General features: G+C 37.6%; 1 protein-coding gene across 6 annotated transcripts in view; it reads left to right on the top strand.

Moving 5' to 3' along the window:
• Positions 1-12,002, top strand: part of TTBK2 (tau tubulin kinase 2) — a 178,606-nt gene that overhangs the window by 88,350 nt on the left and 78,254 nt on the right. For all 6 annotated transcript variants that reach the window (XM_010383778.2, XM_030930648.1, XM_030930650.1 and 3 more), the window contains 2 exons: positions 4,889-5,029; positions 6,943-7,047. In XM_010383778.2, the coding sequence (XP_010382080.2) occupies positions 4,889-5,029; positions 6,943-7,047 (246 nt within the window). The remainder of the gene's footprint in view (positions 1-4,888; positions 5,030-6,942; positions 7,048-12,002) is intronic.

The raw sequence follows: 12,002 nt of genomic DNA, 5'->3' as shown, positions 1-12,002 counted from the left end.
TTTTGCTGCAGGGACTTCTTTCATGTTGGATCTGGATTCATTTTGTTAGGACTAGGCTGCAGCAGTCTTTGACAGCATCCTTATTTTTTGGTGCAATACTATGTACCAGACTCATTCTGTGTATTTCATACTCCAGATCTGGAATCAGCCATTTCTCCATTAAGCCTTGGCTCCTTTTAATGGGAAATGATGTTTAGAGACCAGAATCTAGATGATGTGGGTGTCTGTTGAAAGTGGATTGGTCATTATTTTTCATTCTTTTCAAGTGGATGGATTTAAGAAATGCATTTTTAAAAATGAGAAAGTATGCCATGATTCATATTGATGTTTCTTTTTTTTTTTTTTGTTTTTGTTTTTGAGACGGAGTCTCGCTCTGTCGCCCAGGCTGGAGTGCAGTGGCCGGATCTCAGCTCACTGCAAGCTCCGCCTCCCGGGTTCACGCTATTCTCCTGCCTCAGCCTCCGGAGTAGCTGGGACTACAGGCGCCCACCACCTCGCCCGGCTAGTTTTTTTGTATTTTTTTAGTAGAGACGGGGTTTCACCATGTTAGCCAGGATGGTCTCGATCTCCTGACCTCGTGATCCGCCCGCCTCGGCCTCCCAAAGTGCTGGGATTACAGGCTTGAGCCACCGCGCCCGGCCCATATTGATGTTTCTAATTCAAATTTACAATGATGTAATTGCTAATAACGTCTACTTATATTTGTATCTCTTTCCTTTTATACACCCTTCTGGGTTTTTTTTTTTTTTTTTTTGAGATGGGGTCTTGCCCTGGCTGGAGCACAGTGGAGTAATCACAGCTCGCTTCGGCCTCTACCTCGTGGGGTCGAGTGATCCTCTCACCACACCTTTCTGAGTAGCTGGGACTACAAGAGTGTACCACCATGCCCAGTTAATTTTTTTTGTTTGTTTGCTTTGTTTTGTTTTTTTGAGACAGAGTCTCTTTCTGTTGCCCCGGCTGGAATGCAATGGCACGATCTCGGCTCACTGCAACCTCCTCCTCCCGGGTTCAAGCGATTCTCCTGCCTCAGCCTCCTGAGTAGCTGGGACTACAGGACCATGCCACCATGCCCAGCTAATTTTTGTATTTTTAGTAGAGATGGAGTTTCACCATGTTGACAAGGATGGTCTCCATCTCTGGATCTTGTGATCTGCCTGCTTTGGCCTCTTAAAGTGCTGGGACTACAGATGTGAGCCACCGTGCCTGGCCCTAATTTTGTAATATTTTGTAGTGATGAGGTCTCAGTATGTTGCCCAGGCTGGTCTTGAACTCCTGGGCTCAAGTGATCTTCCTGCCTTGGCTTCCCAAAGTGTTGGGATTATAGATGTGAGCCACCACACCTGGCCTACGCTTTTTAGTATATAGATGAAATTGTGTGGTTAGAATTTACATGAAAATAATTCAGTACGTGTGGGTGGGAGGGGAGAGGATATGGATGAGGAGGTGAATAATAGATGAAACAAGACTGGGCATGAATTGATAATTGTTAATTCTGGGTGACCAGTAGATACATAAAGGTTCATTATATTATTTTTTCTCCTTTTTGATATGTTTCATATCTTCAATGTAGAAATTCACTTGCATTTTTATTAAGATCTTATAAATTTGTAGAGAAATGAACTTGCTTCTTTAATTCATTCCACATTACTATATATAGTCCTCTTCCTTTTTTTTTTTTTTTTTTTTTTTACAAAATATGGTGGCTTGTGACATTTTATTTTATTTAAAAATTTTTTATTTTATTTTTGGGGATACATGTGAAGGTTTGTTACATAGATAAACATGTGTCATGAGGTTTTTTTGTGTGTAATATTACATCACCCAGGTATTAAGCTCAGTACCCAATAGTTATCTTTTCTGCCTCTCTCCCTCCTTCTACCCTCCCCGCTCCAGTAGACCCTAGTGTCTGATGTTTTCTTCTTTGTGTTCATAAGTTCTTGATTCTTCATTTTTTGAATGACTGCATATCAGTCAGTAAGATGACTGTACCATTATTTATGTAACTATTCATTTATTAATGTACTTACGATAGTACCCCCTTATCTGAGGAGATACTTTCTAAGGCCCCAAGTGGATGCCTAAAACCACAGATCATACTGAACCCTGCACATCTGGGTAACTGATTGGGCCACTAAGTGATTAGTGGGCAGGTAACAGCATGTGGACACGCTTGACTAAAGGGATGATTCACGTCCTGGGCCTGATGTAGCAGGATGGTATGAGATTTCATCACATATGAGAATGGCCTGTAATGTAAAACTTATTAACTGTTTATTTCTGGCATATTCTATTTGGTATTTTTGGACCATGGTTGACTGTGGGAAACCAGTAAAGTAAAACCATGGATAAAGTAAAACCATGGATAACCATGGACTATTGTATAGATTGTTTTCAATTTTTCTTTGTAACAAATAATAATTCATTAGTAGTATTTACTTTAAAGTATAATTTAGTGGGTACCTGCATGTTTTTACCGTGTTACTAGCACTTTACCCCATACTTTTATCAGTTTTGTGTTTACCTTCTCAGATTTTGTGAGCTGATACGTTAGGCTTGTATTTTAAAATATTTAAATTTTTTAAAGTATTACTAATGTCATAAATAAAATTTAATTGATTTCCTTTTGAAAGTTTTTGTGGTGAAAGCTGTTTACAAATAAAGTTTCAATATTAGGTATATTTTCGGCAATCAAAATTTTGATTTTTGAAGAAAAAGCTATTGGAATTCTAATAAAAGTTATTAGGTACTCTCACATGGTTATACAGTTTGCTGCTGTAGATTGTCACTTATTTTACATTTGCTACAGGTGCGAGGAACAACAAATTTCCGTTAAAAATAATAGCTAAGGTAAATCTCAATTAATTTACATAATGAGAAAGCTTCATTTAAAAAAGAAGATACGAAGTATGAAAGGATCCTGACTTTACTGTAACTTTTAAACTGTTACTTGAGGAGTACTTCATATTTTATTTTGAATGATAATCTAAGAATATATTACTTTTCAAAAGTGAATCAACTATCTTTAGATGAAGTGATACTATTAGTGGCATAGTACCCCTAAAGATATATTATAAAATTGTGGGAATAGATTGGGATATTTAAATCCCCTTGGGACAGGAGAGTCAGTCTTTTCTTTGGGAGGTAGTGCTGCAGGGCCATGTCCTGCTCTCCTTTTCAGATTACCGGTTTGTTACCTAAGCAACAAGGAACCTTGGTGGAGCAGCATCATGAAAAAGTCTGTAGAAAAGCTCTGTGAAAGAGGACTGTAAAAGAAGAGCACTTTGGAGTCAGACAGAGTTAGATTTGGAAAACAGCTTTACATTAACAGGTTAACATTATTTAACCTCTTAGAACCTTAGTTTCCTTATCTGTAAAACAGACACAGGAACAACTTCTATTTAGGGTACTGTGAGGCTTCAATGCAATCATGAACAGCAGATGCTGGATGTATTCATTGCTTTTATATACTTCTACAAGTAAATTGAATGTTTGTCATATAATGTTTGGTCAAAATAACAATAGTTAGCCTATGTTGAGTACCTATTGTGCACCACACAGTATTCTAACAACTTCATATGGGGCCAGGCACGGTGGTTCACACCTATAATCCCATCATGTCAGGAGGCTGAGATGGGAGGCAAGGAGTTTGAGAGCAGCCTGGTCAACATAGCAAGACTCCATTTCCCTTTAAAAAACACAACACACACACAAAAAACTTTACATAGATCTTATTTAATCCTCACAGAGCTCTGTGAGGTAGGTTTTATTAGCTTGTTTTTATGAGGAAACTGATTGAAGAAAGTTAAGTAACTTGTTTGAGAATATATGTTAGGCAGTAATGAGGAATTAGTGCTCTTTGTATGTATATGCATTATCTATACTTGATCTTGTGCGTGTGTGTGTGTGTGTGTGTGTGTGTATATATATATATATATTTTTTTTTTTTTGAGATGGAGTCTTGCTGTTTCACCCAGGCTGGAGTGCAGTGGCGTGATCTCGGTTCACTGCAACCTCTGCCTCCTTGGTTCAAGCGATTCTTCTGCTTCAGCCTCTTGAGTTGCTGGACTACAGGCACGTACCACCACACCTGGCTAAATTTTTGTATTTTTACTAGAGACAGGGTTTCACCGTGTTAGCCAGGATAGTCTCACTCTCCCGACCTCGTGATCTGCTTGCCTCAGCCTCCCAAACTGCTAGGATTACAGGCATGAGCCACCACTCCTGGCCTGATCACATATTTTAAGTAAATAAATATAAATGTAAATAATATAAATTATATATTTGGTTACTTATATTTTAAATAATCAAGACTTTTTTGTTACAACATCAGAGATAAAGGGAAGCATGATGAATCAGAAACATGATATGCTAAAAATCTCATTATTCTAAAACTTGTCTGAAACATTCATATGATTAAGAGATCTGTTGAGTGAGAGGATCACAATTTGGGTAAAATTCTTGCTATTGGCCGGGTACGGTGGTTCTTGACTGTAATCCCAGCACTTTGGGAGACTGAGGTGGGTGGATCACCTGAGGTCAGGAGTTCAAGACCAGCCTGACCAACATGGTGAAACCCCGTCTCTACTAAAAACAGAAAAATTTGCTGGGCATGCTGGTGCGCACCTGTAACCCCAGCTACTTGGAAGGCTGAGGCAGGAGAATCGCTTGAACCCAGGAGGTAGCAGTTGCAGTGAGCCAAGATCGTGCCATTGCACTCCAGCCTGGGCAACAAGAGTGAAATTCCATCTAAAAAAAAAAAAAAAAAGAAAAAAAATTCTTGCTATTTTACTGCAAACATATTTTTCAATGGTAAGTGAGTGGTTTCCCAGTTTTCTCTTCTAACATAGTTTTAGTACTGTATTTGAAAGTGTTTATTTGATTTCCACAGGGTCGGAATCTGGCAGATCTTCGCCGTAGCCAGTCCCGAGGCACATTCACCATTAATACTACTCTCCGGCTGGGTAGACAGATTTTGGAGTCTATTGAAAGCATTCATTCTGTGGGGTTCTTGCATCGAGACATCAAACCGGTAGGGACCTTTTCTGTCCAGAGCACAGAATGAGTTTGATACTCTTAATGTTATCCTGGGACACAATAAATTACAAATGTAGCTTTATGTATTTGTTGTGGTAAAATACAAGGTAATATTTTCATTTCGATAGAGACCTGGAAGCAAAAATATAACTTACCTCTTAATTTTTTAAGTAATAATTACAACTACAACTTGTTTTCAGGAGTTTTTCTCATACGATGAAAATAAAAACTGAGACTGGGGCGGTGGCACATGCCCATAGTCCCAGCTACTCAGGAGGCTGAAGCAGGAGGGTTCCTTGAGTGCAGGAGACGGAGACTGCGGTGAGCTATGATCGCTCCTGTGGATAGCCACTGCACCCCAGCCTGGGCAGCATAGTGAGACCCTGTCTCTTAAAAAAGGTTATGTTTGGCTATTACTATGTGTGCTAACATTGCCATTTACTTAGCTTTATGCCTAAATTGGCTTTATTCCCTGGTTTTTTTAATAGATATATTGGTTAAAAAACTGTATATGTTGCTTTTGGTTGTTCATACTGTGTTCTTGAACTATTTGTTAAGTCAAAAATTATAAGAAATCATCAGTTGTGAAAGACCTTATTTTTCTCCTGAGTGCTACTGTGGAAATATAGTGGGGTTTTTATTTACTAATCTGTTTTTCTTAGAAATTGTCATTTCCATAAGTGTGAAATAGGTTTTTCTGTCCTTTTTGGTATTTGATTGTTCATTAGGTGAAACGACCCATTTCTGATATACCATATTTACTATAAATGTATCATATGTTGGTACAGTTGAAAAATATAACTGTCTGTTGTTACATGACTTCTAAAATTAGTTTACATGAAAATGCTAACTAAATTTAACATAGTAGAGTCAGTCTATTTCTATGCATCATTATTTGAGAACCATGGTGATTGGAATAGTTTCTGTTTTTATCAGAAAGCCCATAAGTAGAACAATATTTAAAAAAACAAAAAACAAACAAAAAAAAACTAACAATTCTGGTAACAATTTGGCCTTTACCTTCACAAGTCCTCTTACTTACATACTCATCTTTGCGTTTGTGGTCATTTAATATTACACTGATTTTCATTAGGGGAATAATACAAAGTGTATTTTCCTTAAGTCCATTTTGAAATGTTTCTATAAATTGTATTTTCATTTTAGACTTAGTGAAATTCAGTTTTATGATGTTTATAGGAAATTCTTTTTTTTTTTTTTTAATTTTTTTTGTGACGGAGTCTCACTCTGTCGCCCAGGCTAGAGTGCCGTGGCGCAATCTTGGCTCACTGCAACCTCCGCCTCCTGGATTCAAGCAATTCTTCTGCCTCAGCTTCCTGCGTAGCTGGAATAACAGGCGCATGCTACCACACGCGGTTAATTTTTTTTTTTTTAAGTAGAAACGGGGTTTCACCACGTTGGTCAGGCTGGTCTCAAACTCCTGACCTCGTGATCCACCTCCCTCGGCCTCCCAAAGTGCTGGGATTACAGGTGTGAGCCACCACACCTGGCCGTTTATAGGAAATTCTTTTAAATTTCTATGGTTTTTTTTTTTTTTTTTTTTTTTTTTTTGTCTGTCTCTGATTTCTCCTATTTTAAAAAGTAGGGGGTTGGGTTGTCATTTAAGCATTCACTTAGACTAGAATTTCAAGAACTTAGAGTTCCAAGTCTAGTTAATATTGTCTTGTGTGTACCCTTAGTCATTTATATCCTTTTTTGCTCAAAGTTTACCTGATATTAGGCATTAATAGAACCCAAAACTAAATCATATTTTAATACCTACTAAACATCATTGACTAGAATAGTATATTTGGAACATGTGTGTTATATAGAGCTTAAATAGAAGAAGACTTAAAATGTAAGGACTAAGTATTATAAGAATGTATATATTTTCCTTCTTTATTTTTCTAGTCGAACTTCGCTATGGGCCGCTTTCCTAGTACATGTAGGAAATGTTACATGCTTGACTTTGGCTTAGCTCGACAGTTTACCAATTCCTGTGGTGACGTCAGACCAGTAAGATTTTTCATATTATTATCAAATATGTGATAATTACCCTGGTATTTATAGTATCACACTTTTTAAACAATGCTAATTATTTATCCTAATGGATGTTATCTAAGAAGTGGCATATACATTTAATGATTATAGAATGACAATAAATTGTATTACTGAAATTTGTGGCTTCAAAAAATGTACATTAGAGGGAGATTTCGAGTGGTCTTATAGTAAGAACACATGTTGACCCTTTGAAATGAGTGGTCATTTGTGCAGTATGATACCCTTTCTACATACTATAATTCTATTTCAGTTACTATACTTTTCAACTCCCAAATTTCCACTTAGTTCTCTTCATTGATAGTCTCTATTTGATGCAACACGGTCATCGTATTTTCTTTTACTTGTTTAATCAAGCTGTCCTTTATTTCTGAAAACATATCTATAATGGCTACTTTAAAATCTTTTTCTGTTAAATCCAATATCTGGTCACTCTCACAGGCAGTCTCTGTTGCCTGCTTTTTTCCCCCATGTATAAGTCATACTTTCCTGTTTCTTTGCATGCCTCATGATTTTTTGTTGGAAACTGGACCTTTTAGGTAATATATTACAGCAACTCTGGGTACTAGTTTCCCCCTTCTAGGGCTTGTTGTTATTTTTTATTTAGTGGCTGACAGGATCATTTTAGTGAAATCCATTCCGTTCTCCCTCCCTCCCCGCAAACCATACACACAGTATTAAGACTGTGTTGCTCTTCAGGGAGGTGCATCTTTGGGTATGACCACAATCACACTGTGATGATAATGGTACCAGTAAGGCTCACTTCTGCTCTTTCCTTGGCCACATCCAGCTGTTGAACTTCACTAATTGCAGGCCAGTTACTTTATTGTTTATAACAATATCTTGGGGGCATAAATACCTTGACCAACTAATCAAACTGTGGCTTCTAAAATGGAATAGTTTCTGAAGTCAGTGTTTGATCATTGTTCTGATGTCAGGTCCTTCAGCTATCTTTTCCCCCTAGTTCTCTCCTGTCCAGCTATTCTCTAAGCTGTATCTTCAGTGAATTTCCTCCTAGTTCCCTTTACCACAACCTCTATTTTTGATAGGGCTTTTAGGTTTGTTAAAAAGAAAACATTAGGCAAATTAAATTTAACAGAGTTTAGTTGAGCAAAGAATGATTCATGAAATCATGTAGCCCCCCGAATAAGAATAGGTTCAGAATGACTCTGGGGCTGCCACATGGTCAGATAACATGTATGAACATAAAAAGTAAAATGAGTACAGAAAATGTAAGTGAGGTACAGAAACAGCTGGATTGTTTACAGCTGGGCATTTGCTTTATTTGAATCTGCTTTGAACAGTTGGCTGCTGTGGTTGGCTGAGACTTGGCTGTTTGTTACAAGAGTAGTTTACAGTCTATTTATACTCAAGTTAGGTTACCATCATTACCTCTAGACCAGCCATAAAACATGTACAGAGGCAGTTTTAGGCCAAACTTAATTTAGCAATAAAACTGTAAAGCATTGATGTCACTCTGTCAATATTGTAAATGGACTTATTTGGTCTCAGTATGGGATTCACAAGTCTTATTTGGTCTCAGCTCCTGTCTGTTTTGGGATCTGTCTGCTTCTTTAAAGTTTTGGTTTGATGAAATTAATAATAAACATAAAATAAAAATAAATAAATAAAAGTTAATGTCATACTTTTTTGGATTGTGTTTGAAATAATTTTCTCATATTGTTCTACTAATGTAAAATCAAAAGTTCCCATTGTAGATTTATTTCATATGTACAATTATTTATTTATTGCTAGGAAACTTGAATCATTTGTTTGGATTGTCTAAGTATACCATCATGTTATCTGCAGAAATCTGTATTTTGATTTTGTTTATTTTGTCTTGCTATATATTCCAGAAGAGTGTAAAAAACATTAAAAATTAAGAATAACGAAACATTACTGGCCTCCATCTAGGTAAAGAAATGGCATGTTACCATCTTAGAAGCATGCTGTGGGGCCTTTCCTGATCATATCCCTTTTTCTTCCTCAAGCAGCACTGACAAATGGAGCTTACTATGATGATAGCAATGTTCTGTGTCTGTACTGTCTTATATGGTAGCCACTAGCTACATGTGGCTATAGAGCACTTGGATTGTAGCCAGAGCAAATGAGGAACTGAATTTAATTTAATTTTATTTTATTTTATTTTATATTTAATTTAATTTTATTTTTATTTTTATTTTTTTGAAATGGAGTCTCGCTGTGTCACCCATGCCAGAGTGCAGTGGTGCTATCTCAACTCACTGCTACCTCTACCTCCTAGGTTACAGCGATTCTCTTACCTCAGCCTCCCGAGTAACTGGAACTACAGGCACCCGCCACCACACCCAGCTAATTTCTTTTTGTGTTTTTAGTAGAGACAAGATTTCACCATGTTGGCCAGGCTGGTCTCGAACTCCTGACCTCAAGGGATCCACCCTCTTCGGCCTCCTAAACTGCTGGGATTACAGGCATGAGCCACCACACCTGGTCCAGGAACTGAATTTTAAATTCATTTAATTTTAAGTGGCTATCATATTAGCCAGTGCAGCTCTTGACATACTCTCCATTCTATATTTTGTGTTAACTAGTTTCTTTGTTTTCTTTCTTCTCTCTTCTGCAGATCTTGAGGGTACTTGTTTTGGAGTTAGGGAGCAGATGCAGATAGCTGCCATGACAAGCCTTCATGTTTAGCTTATGAATTTAACCCAATCGACTTTTAATGTTTTTAATCCAGTCCCTCTCTCCTTTTTCCCTCTCATATTCCTTTTCCTTTGCTTTTTAAATTTACTATTATTATTTAAAGGGACAGGGTCTTGCTCTGTTGCACAGGCGGGAGTGCAGTGGTGCAATCAAAACTCATTGTAGCCTCAAACTCCTGGGCTCCTCAGCTTCTCAGAGTTCTAAAATTACAGATGTGAGCCACTGCACCTGGCCTCCTCTGCTTTTTTATTATTTTATTATTCTTTGCTTTTCTCCCTGATTTGATGTATATTGTTGTCCTTTTTTATTATTATTTTTCATTTCTATTTTGGGTTTGGGGGCACATGTGCAAGTTTGTTATATAGCTAAACTCGTGCCATGGGGGTTTGTTATATAGATTATTTCATCACCCGGGTACTAAGGCTAGTACCCAATAGTTATTTTTTCTGCTCCTTTCCTTCCTCCCACCCCCCACCCTGAAGTAGGCCCCAATGTTTGTCTTTCCCTTTGTGTCTATGAGTTCTCATCATAACAAATACTGTTTTGTTATCACAGTAAATACTCTGTTGGCTGATCAATATGTAATAGTAGTTGGTCTGTTAATTGAAGATTCATTAAGGATGAAGAATCACAACATAGTACTTTAAGCATTTTTTATATTTTTCTTTGTTTTGTCTTTTTGTTTTCAAATAGTTAAGACTCATAAGAAGTTACAAAAATAATACAGTTACCATGTACCTTCATCCAGCTTTCTCCAGTGCTAATACCTTACATAATCATAGTACATTGTCAAAACTGGGAAATTGACGTTGATATAATATTATTAACTCAAGTAGAGATTTAGATTTTACCAGGTTCAACATGCACATTTTGGTGGGGGTGGTGGTATATGAAATTTTATCACATGTATAGATTCATATAACCAACTGCTATAATTTGAATGTCCCATCCAAATCTGATGTTTAAATTTGATTCCCATTGCTAGAAGTGAGGCCTGCCGGGCAGTGTTTGGGTCATGGGATGGATCACTCATGAATAGATCACTCCTCTTCCCTGGGAGCGGAGGGTCGTGAGTTCTCACTGTTAGTTCTTATGAGAGCTGGTTGTTAAAAAGAGCCTGGTACCTTCCCCCACCTTCTTGCTTCCTTTCTCACCATGTGACCTCTGCACATGCCGCCTCTGCTTTGCCTTCCACCATGAGTGGAAGCAGCCTGAAGCCCTCACCAGAAGCAGATGCTGGTGTCATGTTTCTTGTACAACCTGCATGCAGAACTGTGAACCAAACAGACCTCTTTTCTTTATAAATTTTCAGCCTCATGTATTCCTTTATAGCCGGGATGTCCAATCTTTTGGCTTCCCTGGGCCACAATGGAAGAAGAATTGTCTTGGGCCACACATGAAATATACTAACAATAGCTGATGAGCTAAAAAAAAAAAAAAATTCCAATAATGTTTTAGGAAAGTTTATGAATTTGTGTTGGGTTGTGTTCAGAGCCATCCTGGGCCACATGTTGGGCAAGCTTATTTTGTAGCAGCACAAATGGACTAAGACATCAACACCATAATCCAGATACAAAGCTATTCTATCACCACGAAGGAACTTCCTCAAAACATAGATGTATATTTATTTACCAATCTTGTGGTGTAGGACCATCAGTCAGAAGGCATTACAAAGGGAATGGTGGTGTGTATCTGTTATACCAGTGTGTTGTTTTATGAAGTTGGTTTTGACAGCCTCTACTCTTTATCACCTTTAAGATGTATTAGTTACATTAAGTAGGGTTGTGAGGGGCAAAGAAGTCCTAAACTATATATATCTGCAACACTTTGATTCATAATTTCAGAGTTGAGCTTCTGTTTACCTAATGATTTGAATCTGCCTGTTCGTTTTGTGTATGTGTCCTGCTTTTAAGGCATTCCCTAGTTTCAGCCCTTCAGCTGGCATCTCACACTGGCCCTTTGTGTCTAAGCTCTGGGAGTGACATGTTTTCTCCTGTTGCTCCCATCCTAACCATTCACCTGAAACTTCCAGGGCCTAGGATTGTGGTAACTTATGTAAGAACAATTTTTAACGTCTTTTTTCTCTGTTAGTATTTCAGAATTTCAGCTGAATTTGAGATATTTTCTTAATTCCATTGGGAGTTGTATTACATAGTTCTTGCATTTTTTTCCCCTGATCCTTTCCCTTTTGTTAGCAATAGGCTAGAGTCATTCTCTTCTTTCTTGGTTTA

The sequence above is a fragment of the Rhinopithecus roxellana genome, chromosome 5 (genome assembly GCF_007565055.1).
Source record: "Rhinopithecus roxellana isolate Shanxi Qingling chromosome 5, ASM756505v1, whole genome shotgun sequence".
Lineage (NCBI taxonomy): Eukaryota > Metazoa > Chordata > Mammalia > Primates > Cercopithecidae > Rhinopithecus > Rhinopithecus roxellana.
The sequence above is the reverse complement of the archived record's forward strand: the minus strand, read 5'-3'. Positions and strand labels throughout refer to the sequence as shown.